The sequence below is a fragment of the Argiope bruennichi genome, chromosome 1 (assembly GCF_947563725.1).
Source record: "Argiope bruennichi chromosome 1, qqArgBrue1.1, whole genome shotgun sequence".
NCBI classification, from domain to species: Eukaryota; Metazoa; Arthropoda; class Arachnida; order Araneae; family Araneidae; genus Argiope; species Argiope bruennichi.
The window spans coordinates 146,246,846-146,269,571 of NC_079151.1; the positions used below are offsets into that span (position 1 = coordinate 146,246,846).

Sequence of the window (22,726 nt, forward strand, 5' to 3'; positions counted from 1 at the left end):
TTGCATCATTGAAAAGTTTTTTTATGGAAATGGCTTCCTGCTCAAATGAAAAATTAGTTGAACTGAGTAACTAGGATTTTATTGGTTATTGTATTATGCTAGCTAATTTTGTTATCAAAGCAGTCAGTATTTCAGAAATAGTTCAATTATTGCATTTTCTATTCTTAAAACTAGAATGCATTAGTCTTTATTTGCTTCGTTTAAAGATATGTGAAAAACAATTTTGTAAAATGTGTATGAAATGTTATTTAATTGGGCTGCAAGACAAAATGGGAAAGATTTATTTATTATCTGGTTGTATATCATGAAATGTTATAAACATGACAAATACTAATCAAAGATGCAAGATAAAAATAATTTACAATTTTTTTAAAATCATTCTTATCTAATGTAAATAAGTAATATGAAAAATAACTTCATGTATTTGTTGTTTGCATTTATATGTTTTTTATTATATTTTATGGGCTTCGATTTATAATCTCACAAAAGCTTTTATGAGGTGTTGCATTTAGGCCTTAATTCATTCTGTGAGGCTCTTGAAGTTGGAGTTAGTTTGCTTTAATTTTTTTAACTTATTAAGGCAATAGTATAGTGAGAGTAAATAACCAAAGCACAATGTGATTGTTTTATTATTGTTGTTTAGGAGTGACATTTGGGCATGGTGTTACTTTTTTGTTCTTTATTGCATTTGACATTTAAAATAATATGAATGAGCTAATTCCTTTTTTATCAGTACTGTTACTCAGTAAGACTGATGGTCAACAACAACATTCCTTGACCTCTTTTTCCTCCAATCGCTATGTATTTATATGCATAGTTAATGTAATAACATTTATTTAATGTAAAAACAGTTTTTTTAAAAGCATAATTCTGCTTAAAAGGCTTCAATTCCCTAATTATGATGTTAAAATCTTTTAATTCTTACATTATTAAATGACTATTATTAATGACTACATGACTATTATTAAATTTTGGAAAGTGTAATCTAAATACTGTTTGCAGTTAAACATTTATTCCAAAACAGTTTTATTGTGGCTTCTAAACAGTGCATTAGATTAAAAAAATTGGGAAATATCTTGGAAAAAATTATATTTTGAGGCCTTGACTCAGAATAAGTGAATACTTATTCTAAGATTCTGATGTATTTTTAGTACATCTTAATTATTTTCATTTACTAGCTTACTTGAAATAATTATTATTTTTAATCTTCTTTATTCCAGTTTTTTACTTTACCTTTGTAAATTTTGAATTTATTTTTTGAATTCAAAACATACAACTGATTGTAAAAATATTAATCTGCAATGCTATGAATTAAAGTGCAGATAGTAAGAGACTATTTGTGTTGTTGAAAATCTTATGGGAATCTGAAAGCATTAAAGATAGAGTCATAAATATGTTGTTATATTTTATCTGTCTTTAAAAATCTAGCTAGAATAATATTGTAGCAACTTTTGAAATTCTTTTGATCATTAATTTCTTGGACATTATTTAGATCTGAAATTGCTAAATATGGCAATTTTAGTTTTAAGAACAACAACAAATAATTTTTTTTGAAAAAAAAAATCATAATTTTTTTTAAAAAAAAGTTATATTGTGTAATTTTTTTTAGTTGAGTTTAATCAAAGTTACCGATAGGATCGATAATATTTGTTTCATGAATATTGAATAGTTTTATTTGATTATTTAGAATCACTTGCATTCTTAAAAATTTTCAATTTGTATAAAATATTTAGTATTGAAATTGATAATATCATATTAGTTTATTCTTTTAAGAATGACATTGAAGCTATGAAATTTATTTCATCTGTAAAATAAAGAATTGCAAAAGTTTAGATCACATAAAAAATTTTGAAATGAATATTGACAAGTAAAATTTTGCTTTTATTTATTCTCTTATAACCTCGTGTTTTGAGTCTTACTTTATAATTTTAAGACAGTGTATGAATTTATGTGATTTATTTCATTAGTTTTCTTAAATAGTTATTTAGACATTACAATAAAAATTATTTGAACTTTTTTTTGTATTTTACAAAGATAATATCTTTAGCTAAACAAAATGGAATTTATAAGCATGGAAGCAGTTTTTGAAAATAATACAGTTGAAAAGTTAACTTGTTGTCAATTAATGTGTCAAGTTTCTTTATTGCTAACGTTTGCAGGAAACTTTCATAAGATTTATTAATTGATCAGTTTATATATTGATTTTTACTGACCAATTAATATAGTTTATAGTATTAAAATATTTCAAGAATAATTCTTCAATATATTAAAAGCTGAAAGCCAAATAAAATAATCATTATTATTAATATGAGAAATATAATATGATAAGTTGGGGGCAAACTTTTGATCTCAAACAAATACCTTTGCTGAAAAAAAATAAAAGCATGAAATAGAAAGGGAATTACAGATAAATAATAGAGATGCAATATATATGATAAAGGAAAAATTTACCACCTATTTTTACCTCTTCTCATTATCATTATGCTTTCAAACCTATATTATGAACTAAAGAAATGCAATTAAATTCTGTTAACTTTGATTCATGTTCATCTGTTAATTTATTTAGATTCTTTTCATATTGTGAAATACTTATTTGAAACCTGCTAAGTTAGAGTTAAACTAGAACTATTAAATTTATTTCAAAATAAATAATAGAAATAATATAGGCAGTTATAAAATAAATTTAGGATTGAAAATTTATTTTATTAAATTTTTAAATAGAATGTTGTTGCTAAAATATTAATTGCATCACAAAATCTTATTGCTTATTTGTAAAAGTTCTCCGTGGCTGACTTACAATTCAGTTTCATCTTTTAAAGTGGTAAATTGATCATAAAATTAATAAAGAAATATAAACTTATGAGATAAAATGAAGTTTTGATGTTTCAGATTATCAAAGAAGGAAACTTTTTTCTGACAAAATTATTTTTCTAAACTGAAAAAATAAGTATTTTATAAAATATTCATTTTTATTCAACACTGTAATAAAAAGTTTTAATTATAGGGTAGTTTACTAAAATTTTTCAATGCTTCTAAAAATTTGTGAAAATTATAGTATTTAACAGCAAATTTTGAAATTAAAATAAAATAAAAAGAGCTTGGAAATGGTAGTAATTTTTTTTGTACAAGAATTAGAAACATTTGCTTTATAAATTAAGAACCCAAAGAAATTTCAGTCTATTTTGTCATTCCTAATTTTGCTATTATACTTTGCGATTATGCCGACCATCAGCAGCTTATATGCTCAATCAGAGTAGAAATCATTCTCATGAAACTGTCATTTCAATAAATAGCATGAACTAATTAGTTTGGAATTTGCATTCATATAATATATCATATTAAATTTTTAGCATTTAATTTCCATACAAATTTTTTTTAGTTAATTCGATCCCAGAAAGAATACAGTATGAATTTCATAATCAATGAAAAATTTTCATATATTAAATTTAGCATCACATGCAGTTTATCCATATCCAAATTACAGTTATGGTTATTAAAATGCTAAAATCTGATTTGAATAAAAATGTTAGATGATCATGCTTTATTTTTCAGTATGCGTTTCTTCATTTATTTAACTATGCATTATTTGTTCTCAGAATTGTTAATTTGAAGATTTAATAAATATTTTGCCTTAAATTCAAATGTAAATTTTTTTTTCGCGTAAAATGATTTATAGACATAAAGAATTTATAATAATTTCAAGTTTATAAAGGAGTATCATACAGCAATAGATTTGTTGTTCCTCCATGTATCTAATGAAACATAATTCCACCCCCTCTCCCCTTCATTATGAAAAAAAATATATATATGGCATTATAATTAAGGTCATTGTATGGATAATTATAGCCAACATTTAAAAGAAGGGTAGGGGGTGGAAATCCAGGAGTTTCAAATCATTACTGATTACTGTGTGATATAGTATTAGATTATTAATTGTAGTATTACGCCTTTTTTACATATGAAATGAAACGTTTTAGAATTCATATTTTACGTATTGCCTTTTGTTTTATACATAAGTGTATTGCCAAAAACGGATGTAATAATACGACTTTAGATTTTACTTAATATCGGATAGTGTTGTGTTATGAATATTTAACTTATATATTGTTCCGTAACCAATGACAAGCGCTGTTGCAGCAGCGTCATCTACAACAACGAGTGTGATGTGTAAGCTAGGGATTACGAATATTTTAAGAGCGGTTATTACGTAACCAATATCAAAAAGTCTCAAATACCAGTGATCAATACTTTTCAAAAAGGGGTGTGATTCAAATCCGTGACATGATCTTCCTGGTGATATTTCGATTAAAGGTCTTGGATCACGATAGAACGGAACAATCGATACGATCTGTCCAATGGGAGCTCCGAAACAACAATCATGCAGTCTGTGAATGGGTTGAAAAGTGAACGGACCGGTTATTCTTAGAATTATCGTATCATTGAATCGCATATCACTCAAAGTGGAGGTATCACAGGAAATTGTTCATAATTGTGAAGTCACCGCTCCGCTATGATAACTGCTCCGCATGTCTTTCCGATATTTGCATTTGACAATGCGTTATTCCATGAAGATCATTTCTAATTGCTGTGACACGACTGTCTTATAGCATACATTCCTTTCACTCCACAGACGCCATCTATTGGCAGAATATAGAACTAAAGTGAACATTTTAAAGAAATTATTTTTTTTTTAATCAACTTTTCAGAAAATGGTTTACTCCAATAAATAAATTAAATTAATAGTCTTGAAAAAGATTAAAATTAAAAAGTAAGCTGAGCTAGATAAATTAATTCAATCACACGTTACTTAAAATAGTAAATTTAGTATTAATTGCAATTAATAAATTTTATATTTAATAATAATTAATAATTTTGAATTAATAATATGATTGAAATAACATATATTTGGAACGAATATTTAAAAATAACAGTAGCAAAAATTATTTGTTATTCAAAAAATCGTGGATTATGCATCTCGATTTATGAACAGCATTCAAGGGGGAGTTGTCCAACATTATAACGCTCACCCTCATACCGCTGTTGTAATGCAACGTACTCTACAGAGTGTCTACATGTTACCTTGGCCTGCAAGATCATCAGATCTGTCTCCAATTGAGCACGTATGGGATATCATTGGACGACATCTCCAGCATCATCCACAGCCAGCACTGACCGTCCCAGTATTGACAGAACAAGTACAACAAGCATAGAATTCCATACCATAAAGCGACATTTGGCACATGTACGACACAATGCATGAATTTTTGCAGGCTTGCATTCAAAATTCTGGAGGATATATACCGGTTATTAATGTAACAGCATTTCACATTTTAGATGCATTTTCTTGAGTTTAAATTAACCTGTGATCTTGAAAATTTAACCAATTAAACATTTTAACTAGACAAATACATTATCCAAATTTCAATACTCTACAATAATTTTTTCTTGGTGTTGTGATTTTTTTTCCGTCAGTGTACTACAGCTTTCATTGTTTTTGTAGGTATCATGTTTTTTGTTTACTTTTTTTTGGCGTGTGAATTCTGATGGGTTTTCTTTGTTTGTTGGTTTTTGTTGAATTATTTCTTTTTGCATTTTGATTTAATTAAACGTTTATAAGCTGTTATAGTCTACATGAATAAGTTACTAATTATATATATCTATTTTATATTTTAAGTCCATAATATATTTGAAATAAAACATTTTCTATGTCAATCATGGGTTTACTTTCTTTTGACTCTTACTGTACATTCTTGTATATTAACTTTTTTTTTCATTCCTTTGAAATTTTCATTTTCTATTCATGCAGATCATTTTAATTTAATAAATTTTAAAATTTTTGACAGTATTTATCACTTTTTTTTTAATTTAGCAATTTTGCTTTTTAATGTAAACTGTAGGATTATCTCGTTTAATAGGCTCATAAAGCGCGTCTCAAAAGTATATGGACAGGCGATTTTTTGAAGTAATGGTTAAAAAAAATGAAGCAATTATCATGAAAAAAATAATAAGCATCTGTAATCATAATATAAGTTTATTACAACAAAGAAATACAGTATAGTTTTTATAGAATATGTGTAAAAAATAATAAAAATTGGCTGTTCCAAAAATATATGGACTTTTCAAATATTTTGTATTTAAATTCAAATTTTGGATCCATTGATTTTAATTATATTGAAAATCCTATCAGGCATGCTTCGAACTAAATTTTGAAGAAAGTGCGGCTCTAAAGAGAACCAACTCTGCTCTACTTGTTGCTTTAATTCCTGAATAGTCGAGAACTGACCACCATGAGCATACACATCCCGTGCAAGTACTCCTCAAAGGTTTTCCATGGGATTCAGGTCTGGGCTAATAGCTGGCCAGTCTATAACAGTCACTTGATTCTGAGTAAACGAAGCTGTTGTTGAGTGCGAGGTGTGAATTCTGTTGGAATTTCCAGTTTTTCCCTCCTAAGATATTTCCAATTGGAAGTAGATTGCTTTTGAGGACATTTTGATAATCTTCAGAGGTCTGTCGACCATCAAGAAAAGCAATATCGGTTGTTCCGTTGAAGCAGAACGCGCCCCACACCATGAGAGAACCCCTTCCTTGTTGTCGACTAAAGAACTCACGAGGTTCTCGTCGTAAATCATGCCAGTAGTATGCCCAGCCATCAGGGCCATCTAAATTGAAAATTTTTTTTTTCGTTACTGAAGAAAACATTTAACCATTCATCCGTCCAATGCATGTACTTTTTAGCCCAAAGGAAGCGTGCGTTCCTGTGGTTCAATTTCAGCATAGGCGTCCGACGCATTCTGCAATATCTATGAAATTTGCTTAATTGTATGCGACGATGAACAGTAGATCTTGAAATTGGAAACGCTAAAGTCCTCGTAATTTCAAGAATCGACTTCTTCTGAGTTGAAACTGCGCGCAAAATCTCCGTCTTGTCGCTGGGATGTTTTTATTGGTCTTTCTGAACGCTTTTTTACAATAGAATTTGCATCTTTCGACAAATTTTCATAAATTCCAGATCTGCTACGCTTCATTTGTTTAGCAATATCAGAAACTTTAACATTTTGAGCTTTTAAACGCCAAATTTTAGCTATATCAGCAACAGAGAATTGAACGTTGAGACATATTTTTCAACTACTCGAGAATTGAAGAGCGAGCTGCGATTTTATACTCCGAAGTTGTTACGTCAGATGTATAGACCGCAGAATATGCAAATTTTTTGGTACAGAAAAAATAAAAGCGATTTTTTTTTCATTGTCCATATATTTTTGGTACATCATATTTTGAATTTTATTTTTTTACACACAATCTGTGATACAAGTATAATATTTCTGTATTGTAATATACGTATTTTATGATTCCATATGCTAATTATTTTTTTCGTGACCATTGCTTTATTCTTTCAACGGTTACTTCAAAAAATCGTATGTCCATATACTTTTGAGACGCACTTTATTATACTAGATTTTTAATTTTCTTTAATCATAACATCAGGGTTGTTTAGTTTGGAGCTGAAGTTTTATTGAAATTTAGGATTGCATTTTTTATTATATTTTAAATTTCCTCTGCTTATATAATGTATAACTTATTAATATGAAATAAGAATATCGGACAATTAATAGTTTGTGTGAATTCTTCAAAACATCTATTTTATAAGTATTTAAAACTTACTCTTTTAATATTTAATTTTCATTGTTCAAGAACGGTATTTTCTCATCAGGGGAAATGCTCGCAATAATTGCGATTTCTAAATCACATCTTAGTTGAGTATATAGAAAAGGAGATTATAAGAAAAAATATTCATATAATTGCTTTTATTAACTTATTCAGAGTTTTTTAATATAATAAAATAATGTTTCTGAAATGCAAGACAATACATACATTTAAGACAATCAAATAGGTTTCTTAAAAACCTTTAAATGGAAGGAAAATAATTGGTCCATCTCTTCCACTTCTTGCTAGTTATTCAATCTGAATTTAAAGTTTTTGCTTTGAATGTTTGAAGTTAAATTTTGTAAAAAAAATAAATAAATAAATAAATAAAAAAGAGAAATTATATATATATATATATATATATGTGTGTGTGTGTGTGTGTGTGTGTGTGTGTGTGTGTGTGTATATAAGTTTTCCAAGCATAGTTTTATTTTTCAATTTTTACGAAAACTTGTCAAAAAAAACAAAAAAATTATGCTATTTCGATTAGTTTTTTTTTTATTAATTATAGAATATGGTGATATAAAAATGCTAACCATTTTTTATATAATACATGTATACATTTTCATTATTTCAACTTTTAAGGTAGATGTAACAGCATTGTATTTTCAAAAGGCAAAATGACAAATGTTAATGAAATTAATAAAGTTCTGTGTATTTTTTTTCATACCTATTAAACTACGTATGTATATATTTTTCATACTTATCCCCTTCCCACCAAAAAAACAAACAAACAAAAAACGAAAGGATGCAAGAAGCTAATTGAAACCACCCTATTAGGTACTTATAATAAAAACATGGGCAATGAAGGGTTTTTTTTTATTTTTGCAATCTTTTATAAGTAAATTGTAGGGTGTTCTTGTTCATTTTGTGCAAATGTATGAAATAGCAGCAATATATGTCTTACAATACTTGTCTAGCAGAAATCAGTTCATGTTTTTCATGTTATGTTTTTGAAAGAAAAAAAAAAGAAAATCTTGTTCATTGTGCAACCATTGAACTTAATATTTTTTATAATAGATATGTCCCAGAGTTTCCATTTAAAAATCATGTTTAAAAATTGCTTTCAAATGTGATGGGCATGATGGAGGACATACTGGAAGATTTCTGGCAGTAAAAGAATGTTTTTTAGTATTGAATGTTATTGGTTCTCCTTTTATGTGGAATGAAGCTGAATATCCTGAACTTTTAGAAGTTCATAAAGTCTTGGGACCGATTCGTCCAGCAGCTGAATGCTTAGGGCGACGAGAGGCCAATTTATTAACAATTGAAGGTATATCTTAATTTCTGTCAAATGAATTAAAAAATTTAAGCACTGAAATAAGTTTGAAATTATTATATGCTTTAGAAGAATGAATTCAAGAAAGAAGACAGGTAGAAATAGCAACTGTTTTGTTGTATTTGCAAAATCCACAAAGCATTTCTAGCTCAGCGAAGAAATTTAGTGTACTCTCTTTAGCTTCAAAAAACAAAATTATTAAGTTATTTGGAAAGATATTGTCTAGAATATTTAGAAATTATTATGTGGAAACCGATTCTGATGAAAAGCAAATAGAAGAAACTACTCATCAAAGTAATGTTTTTTTTTTTTTTTTTTTTTTTTAAAGCCATGAAAAAATTAATCCATAAGTTTCTTGAAGACCCTGGAGAAAAATTTACAAATGCAAAGACACTGAAAGGTGAATTTTCACTATTTGAGGCAACGAATAAAAGAGCAAAAAAGAATTTAGATGATGCCCTGAAAACTATTAAACCAAGCTCAGTAGCTAGAGATTGAGTATTTTCAATTTCAGGCAATGTTGTGACCAGAATAAGAACCAGACTTAGGCACTGTTCAATGGATATTTTATGTTTTTTAAAATCGATTTTCTTAGTAGAAATTAAAATTAGTGAAAATAATATAAATATTATTTGAAATTTTTGTTTGTTTTCGTTATTTTGTTTCAAGTAATAAGTATATATAATCCTTAATTTTTTTAAATATATTTTGTATATTTTATATATATTTGTATAGTGTTTAAATATATTTTTAATATAAATATTGATTTTGTTTTTTGTTATTTTATATAAATTAAATATTTTTGTCTATTCTATTTTTTTTGACAAAAATTCGAAAACCGGCTAAAACCGGGTTTTTGGAAATATTAAATTCGAAAATCATTTTTTCAAAAAGTCGGTTTTTTTTTTTTTTTTATAAACCCTAATCAGTGCGCTCCACTTCCAAACTTTTCCCTTCCTAATGGCAGATTTTTTTTTTAATAAACAAAATATGATAAAGCGTATGATTTATATTCTGAAAGGGAGATATGTACATGAAAGGCAGTTGCATGTCTCAGAGGTATAAAAATTTGATAATATATTATTCTATGTATTTATCTGTATATTGTTTATACTTTTCACTGTTATCTTGTAGATATCAGTAATAAGCATTTATTAGACCTATTCATTTCTCGAATTTAAAAAATTCATCAAACGTTGTCTTTTACCTCTTTTCAAATCGGTGGTTTGTATATTGTATATCAAACTGGTTTTAAAGATTCTTTACTATGATTAGTTTATTTTGCAGTCCGAACCAACTCTCATGCCATTGATTTTATACTCATTTTCGGACACGGTATTTAGTTATATTTAATTTGGAGAGATAATTAAATTAACTGCAATAAAGCTATTTATAATGTAGTAATTAATCTTGGAAGCATACCATACCAATTTTTTTTCTTCTGTAGAGTGTTTCGGGATAGCAGCTGTATCTAAAAGAAATTTGGGGATTAGATGATTTCTTTTCATATGTTTGTCCAATTAATAAAGCCATTACCTTAATTTTATTTGATATTTTAATGCACTATTTGCAATTGAGTTTTTTTGAAGTGTAATCAATTTCACGAGCCCCTTTCAATATAGCACATGATTTTTTTTCTGAACTTGCGAAGTGTTTGACAGAATTGCCTATATAGTGTATTATTTTAAATATTGGTTAAATGATCATGGGTATTCTTTTCTTGTAGTTCTGAAAACTTGTGTTAAAATTGCAAACCTTTTTACATCATAAAATTTAATGTTAGTTCAATTGAATGGCATTTATAAGATATAATTTGAAAAGTAAGTAGCGTTAAAAAAATTTTCATTTACAGACATTGAATTTAAATCTTTACATGCATAGCGTGTTAAGATGCATAGATTGTTAAAAACCTTTAGTTATGCAATGATTTGGTTTGATTATGCGATGGTAATTATTCTTGATGTTTTCTTTTACTCTCCGGAATGCGCTTTTGTATTGAATGATTTCCTATTCGAAACGATTCATCTTGCAGAATAAGAACGATTTCGTCATTTTGATCATTCTTTGGAAACTTCCTTTCAGTCAATCAGAGCTATGATATGAATGGCTTATTTTCGAGTCGTTTCTTCTTATTTAGTTTCAAACCCAATAGCAGAACTTGTGTTTTTCTAAATCTGCGGTGACTATTCTGTGAATTTTAATTTCGACAAAAAAGGTAAGTTGCAGTAAATAGGGCAATTAATATTATTATATGCTTACTTTAAAGTATCTTAAAGTGCCATATAATTAAATGACATTTGTGTTGCAATCTTACGTTTAAGTAACTATATTAGAAATCAATCTCTTTAAATCTAGGATCTTAAAAATGTAAATAAGTATAAGTTAGCTACCTCTTTCCATTGCTGTTCAAGTAGCATTATCACTCAAACAATTTTAACAGAACAGAGCAAGTACTTGTAGAAACAATTTGGAATGTATGTTATTCTGTTATTATGCATATGTCGTTTTTTAAAATTGTCTTTGAGATATTTCTGTTTTTTTCCCAGTTTCATTTCATTCTGAGAACTTTGGTAGGCAAAGAAGTGTATAATAAATAGTAGGTAATGAATAATAATAAAGAAAAAGTGAAAAATTGTATGGAACTTTGGGACTAAAAAATCAAGTAGCGGTTTCTTCGCAGTACTTGATTCAATCATTTTAACTTCCAAACATTTCAATTTTTTTATATATGCTAATATGAAAGAAGACATATGTACGCAAATCTGAAACACTTTGAATAATTCTTTTCTAGAGAAAACTATACGTTGGTATTATCCCAATTAATCCAAAATGTCTGCTCATTATATAATTTGACACATTAATATTTAGTGAGGAATCCCAATTAATTACATTTTACTAACAATGCTTTATAATCGCCGTATTATATAATTTTATTATTTTTTATTAATCTCTGTTAATAATTTAGATCACTGAATTATTATAGGTATATTAATTAGTATAATCGAAAGAACTTAAAGATTCTTTAAAAGAGAAATGACAAAATTGTTCCGGGATTGCTTTTTGCTGTTCAATAAATAGCTATTACTTTCTGTATAATATTCATTAAGCCATAAAATTCGAAAGAGTTGGTTTAATTATTATAAATTATAGTATTAATTTGTTAAAACCTTTTTTGCGCTTTTAAAGATTTTTTTTAATGATCTATTTTGGTTTTCCATTTTATAATATTTATAAATATTTTTTTTATGATGCTAGTTTGATTAGGAATGAAAAAATGGGCCGAATAATTTTTCAAAAGCAATATTTCTGATTTTTTAAGGCTGATCATGATCCAGATTTTTTAAGCTGAAAATTGATACTTATTGGAATTATTTAAAATGATTACCGAATTTCTCAATACAATTTAAATGTACAACCAGAAAACTTTTCGTTTTTTATAAAAATAACGTTTTCATACACATGAAATATTGCTAAAAGACTTGGAAAAACAGTTTGAATAGAACATGCGCATGTTGAAATATAAATACACAAACTCAACACTTTTGAACATTTTCGTTAATAAAAAATATTTATGTTTAATATTTAGCTATAATTTAGAGAGCTGTGTATGTTCTATTGAACTGTCTGTTTAATCTAGATGTACAAGGAGTGTTTTTTGAAATTTTAAATAGAATTTTGATTGATTACAAATTGAGATTCCCGAAGATATTATAGTATAAAGATACATTTTGCAACATCTAAAAGATTCTTTCTAAAAATGCCAATTAAATTATCGTATACTTTTTTTCCTGTTTTTAATTAATTATTAAAATATTCTTTAAAATTTATTTTATTACCAGATTTTTCCCATTATTGTAATAAAACTCGAAGCGTTTTCTTCATTGCAACAGATATTTCATCTTAGATTTTTTTTCGTGTTGTTATGCTGGAGGTATGCAAATATTTTTTCGTGCTGAACATTTTCGATATAAGTATGCTTTAAAAATATTTTACAAATATTGTTTTATTTATAGTTAAAAATAGTTAAAATAATTTATTTCGTATTTAATCGAAAATAATTTTGTATTAAAGAGGGAAAGAAAGTTTTAGAATTTTCTAGTAATAAATATATTATTTCTGTTATGTTTTATTTAAATTTAATAAAAAGGCAATTTAATAAAAAAAAACTGAAGTGCTATCAAAAATAGCTTTTTTATTTTTAAATTAAAATAGTGATGAATTTATATCGATACAGAAGTATTGAATGAACGTTTTGTATTCTTTCCGAACTTCGAGCTGGAATTTCACAGCTAATTATTTTTTTATCCCAAATTACTGAACGGCTTATTTTATTGGCAGAACAAGTAAAGAAAGGTAAACAATAAAATTATCAAGGAAATTAAAAAAGACAATTCCTTGAGACAAATTAGGGTAATTCTTTAAAAAAACATTATTTGAGTCTACAAAGGAAATCTTTAAAAATGTATCCTACTTTGTCTTTTTTCCTAAATATATATATATATATATATATATATATATATATATATATATATATATATATATATATATATATATATATATATATATATATATATATATATATATATATATATATATATATTGGATGTCACGAAGTAGGATTGTGCACTTCGAAGCGATAGTCTTTTGAAATTTTTATCAGAATTTTAATAAAGTTGAATTTTGGTATTTTTTCGCGATAATTTCATAAATATTATTGCATAAAAATTTTTTATACCGCGTCAAAATAAAAAAAAGTATCTTTTTAATAATACAAATTTTATAGTCGTGCAAACTTTTCCAGAATTTTAGTCATTTTTGAAAAAAATATTGTCATAATTTCCAACAGCAGATTGCACTGTTCCCCCTGAGTTCAGACCATTGTTTCATCAATTATCAAATCGTATGATTTTTTTTTATTATTGAAAATTTACATAGGGTTTTCTTTAATATCTCTGTACTTTATGAGATGGGTAAAAAGGTTAACTTGCAATATCACGAAATTTATATTTTTAACTGCACATGATATCAAGGGACTGTTCTCCATTAGAAAAGTTCATGTACATAAAAAACAGAGCTTAAATAAGACAAGTTAAAATGCGAGTAATATAGTATAAATGACAGACAGATTGTCGGAATCACAGACATGAAGTTATATCTAAACGATAAATCTGAAATGAAATATAGCCAATATTCGAGGCAAATGAGCTGGTCATCTGAAGTAACTAATAATAAAGAGAAATACGTATGTCTACATTACAGACCATATGGTCTAGAGAAACCATGCTTGGCACATATATACTTTGGAGGGTAGGAATGTGCACCTAGGAATGAGATTTTTGAAATTTGGGTCAGAATTTTAATTTATTAAAAATTAATCTGAATTTCTAACATTTTTTTACGATAATTTCTAAATATATAAATTACTTGCAGAAGAAGATGCACTTAGATATTTACTATTGCAATCTGCGTCAGCAATGGATCCTACTTGTCGGAGGCATTCTCTTTCTTTGACAATAATGCAATTGTTTTCTGATCGCGCGACTCATGTCATTAGTGTTTCAGAAAGAGATGCTTATGATTTGAAGGTGTGCAAGAATCTTGCTGCTAGTTTATGGCAATCACAATAGAAGGATCCAGTGGATAATTGGTGGATGGAAATTGAAAATTTTAGACATTTTCCACTTATGTCAAAAAGGACATGAGCCATGTTTATCTGTTTCGTGGACCTGAAGTTGAGGCGAGTTTTAGTATCATGAATTCGATCGCCACTTCTTAAATAAATAGACTAAGGGCAGAACCTTTTGCCATTGAGACGGTGAATAATGGTAATATGTCTAAAAAATCTGCTGTTTAGTTGTATAAAAAGAACTATTTAAAGTGAACAAAAATCTCTGTAAAAACATGAATTCAGCAGCAAGGAGCTTCAGACCTTAAAAAATGTGAAAAAAAAGCATTCTTTTTTAAAACTTATGTTTTTAGAAATATTTTTTGAAATTTACATATTATTCAAATATTTTTTATTAATTAATATTATTTAAATATTATAAAATAATTAAATATTATTTTATTTTAAATAATTTTTTTTCAGAAAAAATTTAAAAAATATATATATATGTGTGAAAAATAGTCAAGTCCAAAGGAAAAATAGAGTCAAAAGAAGCTAAAAAGAAAATATCTGTTAAATTGTGAAAGAAAATATCTGTAAAAACTATCAAATTGCGGAGAAATACTTATCTGAAAAAATAAAGTCCCAAGTCTCAGAAATTTCTTCCACATTTAAATCTTGTGAACAGAATGAAACTAATTGTTGTACCATTGTGACGGATGCTAAAAAGTAAACTATGAAACACCAGTTGAATTATGTCAATGAAAAAACCTCTAAAAAAGACCTGTAATGTGTTCGGGATATATCGCAATGGAATATTGAGCTTTGTAGAAATATTTACTAAATTATGCTCTGAGGGATATTTACAATAAAGTATTAGTTTCCCCTTATAGTTGTTGTTCTATAGGCGATTACATGTGTCCAGGACATACATATTTCTTAAAATATCTCTGAGTAAATCTTATACTATTGATTTCTTAATTTTATAAATATTTTCAAATGAATATAAAACAAATTGGGTTATAGTTTGAATAAATTTTTCTGGGAATTGACTATTTAATTCATACTTTTTTCATGTTTTATACTCCATGTGTTGTCTCATGTCGGATTTCCTGACTATTATGTCTTTTGGTCAGTCACATCCTTGTAAAACATCAAAGTCGTACATTTTTTTTATATTCAAAGCAAAAAAAGGTTTAAACTTCATCTCTCTGACTAATTCTACATTAAAGTGTCCGGATAAAAACATTTTTAGTGTCAGTGTTTGAAATATCTTGCAAAGATTTGAGTTACCCCCTCTAGAATTTGGCTATGTGTAATTGGCCATGGAAGAAACATGGAGATTCTAGGTTCATAGTGTTTTAAATGTTATATTTTAATTAAATAATTTACAGTGTCAAGTAATTTTTCCATTTCTGACAAACTTGTGTTTGTAAATATAGGAATGCTGTATCTGAGCACTTTGGCGATGGCAATATCAATCCATATGTTAAACAATCCGTCAAAGGGATTGTGGCGTCTTCTGGCAGCAAGATTCACAAAATGCTCTCTTTTTATGCACGCAAATCTATGACAAAAGGATAGGCTTTGATGTCGTATTTATATTGAATCTCTTTGATCCAATTTGAACAGCCTTGTATTTGATATCAATGTGACAATAAATTCTTCTTAAAAAAACTTTTTTGTAGGAAACATACTTATGAAAGCAATTAACAGATTAAGTGCAATGGATAAGTCATTAAGGAAATGCTATCGATTTCTGCTAATGTCATTTCATATAGAATCTACTCAGAAGTAACCAATCAAACTAGATCATCTTATTTCTCTATGCATTTGTTTTATTCATTGATGTTTTTAGACCGTGAAAAGGGAGAAAATTTTTTAGACAAGGTTCTAATTTTTCTTTTGAGAACAACATTTTTCGCAACTGCTTTACAGTAACCAGACGATTATTTTGGAAAGGAAGCGCATCGAATTTTGTTAATATGCCTGTTATTTATAAAATTTCTTCTTTTTTCGGATAATGTTAACAGTATTTGATTATGAGACATTTTACTTGTTAACTGTTTGATTTCAAGAAAAAAAGTTCTGTTTAATAAAGAATGGTTCAACAATTAATGTTATAAGGAGATAATTTTGATAAAATTTAAGCCATGGAGATTATATATATATAAAATTCCTGAATAATGCAAAATAAATTTTATATATATAAATAATTTTATATATATAAAATTTTACAAATATTCATAAAAATATTTTATTTTTTTAACTAATTTATATAGATTTGTATGAAGTGAAAAGTTTTTGCTTTGTAATATTTCACCTATCTTTGAAATCTTGCTTATAATATTTTATGACGTCATGACATATATAACATCCTTTACATTTTTAATTAAACTTTTTATTATGCATATGAAATTAAACTTTCACAAATTCAGTTTCGAATATTTTTTAAGATAAGAAAAGTACCGCTTTCTTATTATACAGAAAAACATGAAAATTTAATTAGATTATTTTTGTATTGTCACTGCGCTATATAATAACTGGAATAAAGACATCAAATAACGACACAATTTTGAAAATAAAAATTCTTTAGAACAAAAACGAACGCCCGAATTTAGCCTTAATAAAAGAAACGAATATCACAATTTTCGATGCGAAATCTCCCGCCATTAATAACATGCAATGCAGACTACACTTTAATTCCAAAGCTGTTCCGAAAGATTCTTCAAATAAAGAATGAAGCTAACTAAAAATTACTTCTTGCCACTCTTTCTACAAACATGAAAAATACCTCTTTTTTTTCTTTCTTTCTTTTTTCTAAGAAGGATATCTTCATCATCTTGAACTGCTTTTTTATATTTGGGAATAAATCTCTCTTGGAATAAAATGATCCGTTCTTTCCTAGAATTATGCCTACTGTATCCTCCCCATTCCCCTCCCCCCAACAAAACGGTGATCGACGATTTCGTAGTAGCATACGCAGTAATCTTGAACAGACGATTTTAATTGGCTGATGTATTCGCGGTATACGAGACATGATTTTACCCATTTCCAGTTTTGAAGTAGTACTGAGATGCTTGAATACGAAGTAAGTACCGATATTTCTTTAGTTTAAAATTTATTGTCATTATATTAGGTGTTCAGATTTGTTCCGTAAATAAGTTTAATTTGCTATTCCGATTACATATAAAGGTGCTTGTGAAGTGGTTCACTTCTTTTGGCGTGGTCGTTAAAATGTTTTCGCTTCAATATCTTTTGCCTTTAGATAGTTTTAATGCCTATGTTGAATGATAGATCCATTTATATGTAATATTTTCAATTGAACCAGGACTGTCTTAATGACTCTTTTCTAAAACGAACACTGCTGCTCTTTCATGTATTCTAAATACTGTTTTGCCTTTCACTGGCTTCATTTTTTACAGTATTTTTTATTTATGAATCTATTTCCAGTTCCTAAGATGGATTATTTTCGCGCGATTTATTCGACCCGATTACATTCTGTAGTTTGGAAGAACATAAGATTTAATTTCGTAATAATTTTTATTATTTTTTACGAACAGCATTAAAATTGAAAAATTGCATGGAGTGTGTACGTAGATATTGCTGGTAGTTTTTTTTGTAGATACTTAAAAACTTTTTATTTATAAAGATCATTTACCCAAATTATAGGCTTAATTTTGTTAGGAAAATAATTTTTTGATTATAGTAAGAAGTTTGCGAACCAGAAAAAAAAGTAAATATAATTCAAAATTTGTTTTTTGAATTGCTCTTAAAGTGAGGGGAAAAGAGTTTACATACATAATCCTAAATTCGTGTAAATGCATAAATTCTTGTCTTAATTTTATATTTTCTGTAGTTGCTCCTTTCCTTAAGCGTGATTTGAGTCTGTAGAAGGAGTTTAATAAATGTCTGTTTATAATACTTGCCAAATGTTTTGATTGAAATATGTAGCAGATACTCCAGATTGTCATATAACAAATGATGATCAGATGCATTATACGAATTGATCCTGAAGTGTTCTGTAATTCATTTATAATAAATATTTGAAGCTGAAATATACGTAACTGTTATAAAAGTATGATAGAAACAGTTTTTAAAAAAATTCACGGATCATATTAGAATAAAGGTTCTATAGGCTATTGACAAGTTGGTGAAATTCAGTTACTGAACAATGGATTATCTGTTTACAAAAAGTGTTGAAATCGATAATCAGTCGAAGTCTACAGTATATTATCGAATGATGGCTTTTATTTCAAACTTATATTAAGAACCTAGAATTGTGATTGACTAGGTATATCATAAAACTGAAAGCAGAAAAATCGAAAAAATCTTCTTTATTCCCCTCTCCCCCTCCCCAACTGGCCGAGGCTTAAATTTTTTTCGCTAGCAGTTTAATTTCTATTCCTATATTCAGAGACCAATATTCACCAATCTATAGGATTCTATCTTCACTCCATTCATCCTCATGTATGTCCAGTTTGGACATGTAAAGGAAGAATATGTTGAAGATTCAGTCAAACATTTCTGAACAAGATTATTACTGAAAATTATAACCCCCGCTCAATGCAGTGATAAGATATGCTCTGAACATCACCCTACCATTTAAGAATTCATGCGTAAACTCATGGTAAATTTTTTTAATAAAAATTTTTGATAATCCAACAACATGCAAGTTTTCCTTTTATGATGTTATTGAAAGATGTAATGAGAGAAGAACCCCCGCTCACTAAAAATTTAGCTTAGCAGAGCTGCAAAAAATATTTATCAAGAGATTGCAATTTAAAAAAAGACACTTTACCCATAAGTGGAGGTTTTTTTAAATTTCAAATCCACATATGAAGTTTGTTGCAATTTGAAATAATCAATATATGATATGCAAGCTAAATTTTCCTCGACGTAGGCATGTAAGAAACTTGATGGGGCCTTCGAAAAACACCCCGCCTTGCACAAAGGAACAAACTACACTTGATGACATTGGATCCTTACAAACAACAAAGGACTCTCTAGAGAGAAGACATATTGGATCAGTATATGACATGAATTTCTTGTAGTTTTGTCAGTATAAAATTTTGTAAATGTTGACAGTAAACAGATAAAAGTATTAGAGCTTCACTCCCCTTATAAGTTCCCATCTTCATCCAGTCATCTCAATAAGTATAATATTTGTTAGAAAATGATTATTATACAAAATGTACAATAAATGTTTTAGAATGCTCATCATTTTTTACTTTAATAAATTGATCCCTCGTAAAACTTTTCAAAGGAATAGATATGTAGAAAAATACCCATATACCTTTCTATTCTGATGAGTAATCTCTCACAATTGAAAATGAGTCTCTGTTTATACTGCTAATAAAGATGAACACGTGTGTGTGTATGTTAGCGCCCTTAAGGCCAGCCCGCTTGACTGGAGCTAACAAATTTGACCTTAACCTTACCAAAAAACTTAGACCGATATTTTTTTGTTTGAAATTTTAATTAAGTTGAATTTTGATATTTTCCGCGATAACAGTTAAAAAATAAATTTCTGTTTCCTAAGTTTAAAAAAAATGACACCAATTTAATAATCGCGTATATTTTTCCAGAAATTTGATAATTTTTTAAAAATGTTGTCTTGTTTATTTTCCAACGATTGATTACATTGTTACCTTGAAATTCAAGTCTTTTCTATTATTTCATCAAATATCTAATATTCGATTTTTTTCCTTATGTTGAACATTAAAGATGAAGAATTCTGTTTAATATCGCTTCTCGTTTATAAGCCTAGTAAAAACAGTGGAGTTACAATACCGTAGAGTTTAGAAAAATGGATGAAACTGACATTTACATTTTCAATTTTGGGACTGATCTCAATTAGATAATTTCGTATGCACAATAAACTGAATGTAAGACAAAATAACGCTTTTAACTCAACTGACTCAATCATAGTTTAATGTTTAAAAATTTGTGGGAATCATGCACATAAAAGTATATCCGAACGATTCATCTGAAATTAATAATAATCAATACGGCCGCCATTGACAATAAATAGCTTATAAAATAGATGAATGCTCTGCAGGTCTCACCATTTAATGCTGAGCTACCAAATTTTTGTTTAGGATTTTATTTGGAGGATGAATAACGTTTTTTTTAAAATTATTTTGAATCTTGATTAAATACTGATCGAAAATTTACCGTTTTTCTGAGGTAACTGCCGTCATTATTACAACACAAATGATTTTTGCTTAATCTTAAAATTTCAAAAATAAATATATTTTCAATGATATTATTTTGCTGGATAAATTTTTTTCTATTCTTAATCAATTCTGAAAAGTGTTCTGAGTATATTTTCCTATAACAGGTTCCATTCCTATTAATAACATAGATGAATGTGTGTTTTGCCTCTCTACTCACTGTTAGAGCACTTACATATTTTGGACGGTGGAATTTTATATTGTTCTGTATGAAATAAAATAAGATTTTTTTCACAAAAAATCAGTGCAATATATATATATATATATATATATATATATATATATATATATATATATATATATATATATATATATATATATATATATATATATATATATATATATATATATATATATATATATATATATATATATGAGTATTAATGATGCGTTCAGAGTAGTGATGTGAAAGCTGTGGCCTACTGAAAAATTCCGTTCGGTTCGCTTCAAAAATAATTAAAAAATAGCCTTTAAAAAATAATTAAGAACTCAATGTATCTGAGTTCGAACAAGATTATTAAGAACTACTGAAAAGGCTGTTACAGGTTAAATTATTTGCTTTAGTATTTATTAATTTTTTAAATGATGTTTATTATTTTATATTTAAAGACTCAAACTAATTTTATAATTTTGTGCTGAATAAAAAAAAAATTCTACCCCTCCAAAAAAGGGGGTATACCCCTGTTCATTTCTATTAATACGACAATAGTACCCAACAATTTAATATTCTATTAACTGAGCCTATTTTTGTAATTACTGAAATATGAAAGATCTTGTTTATACTATTACTCTCTTTGAATTTTCATTTATCATGTGGTTTCTTGTAATTGCATGGATTTCTTTTCATTCTCGTGTATTAAACTGACATTAAATGCATGATTTTTAAAACAGAAATGTTTTGTTTCAGATGAATAGTCAACGGATGACGGATGGAGGTAAGATTCTGCACTATTTTGAATCATTCATGGCTTTCTTGTGTACAAAATATTACAATCATTAAAAAAAATATGAACATGAATTTTTGGCGCAACTCTATGTTTCAACTCTCCCTGAATTTGACCCCCCCCTCCGCATTTTTGGACATAATTCCGTTTGTCCATAAATATGATAATTCAGAAACACTTTGATTAAATAAATGGAATTTGGTGTGTCATTTTTACACCAAATTTGTAGACCTTCGTCAAATTTTGAACCAATTCCATGGAGAGAAAGTTGTTCCAGTGCAAGTGAACAGAGTATCTACAAAATGTTACGAGCCATGTAGATAAAAATGAGTAGACGTCATTTATAATGTTGATCTGTAACATATTTGCAAACTAAACCTTCGTGAGGATACCCACCTGTCGGTTTGTACCTGTGCATAAATAATAAATTATGTACATGAAATTAGGTTTACAGCTTTAGATACTAAAACTGTAGATTTTTGTCGAATTTTGAAACGAATCTGACCAAGTTTTGATCTTCTATTGATCTATATTTTCTCGTGCTTCGAAACGCGATTGCTCAAATATTTAATTGTTCAAATAATTGAAATTTGGTACGTGATATTGTGACTGCAGTTGTAGTTCAACGTGAAATTTTAGTTTCAATCGGTCTGAAAAATAGTACTGAATATCATTCCATTTTTTTGTTAATTTTCTGTTAACTTCGTGTCAGCGATTAATCGTTCTCTAAAAATCATTTAAGATCGCTTACTAGATTCAGTGAAAATCATTCCAGAAATTAATCTTTCGTAATTTGTTCGCCGATGGCATGCAGTTAATCCATAGATATTGGTTTTCTTATATATTACGAAGCATACAACTCTCATTGTGAAAGTAAAACTCTGAGCATTCGTCACGTTCACGGGCATTGACCAAGGTCCATCATATTATGCGGACGGAGGGGGGGGGATTATAA

At 27.6% G+C, this 22,726-nt stretch overlaps 1 protein-coding gene across 1 annotated transcript in view; it reads left to right on the forward strand.

Moving 5' to 3' along the window:
• The first annotated feature begins 17,505 nt into the window (after positions 1–17,505).
• LOC129968743 (general transcriptional corepressor trfA-like) overlaps positions 17,506–22,726 on the forward strand; it is a 29,533-nt gene continuing 24,312 nt past the window's right edge. Inside the window, exons 1-2 of the mRNA XM_056082952.1 lie at positions 17,506–17,682; positions 21,735–21,762. Of these exons, the coding sequence (XP_055938927.1) occupies positions 17,668–17,682; positions 21,735–21,762 (43 nt within the window). The 5' untranslated portion in view covers positions 17,506–17,667. The remainder of the gene's footprint in view (positions 17,683–21,734; positions 21,763–22,726) is intronic.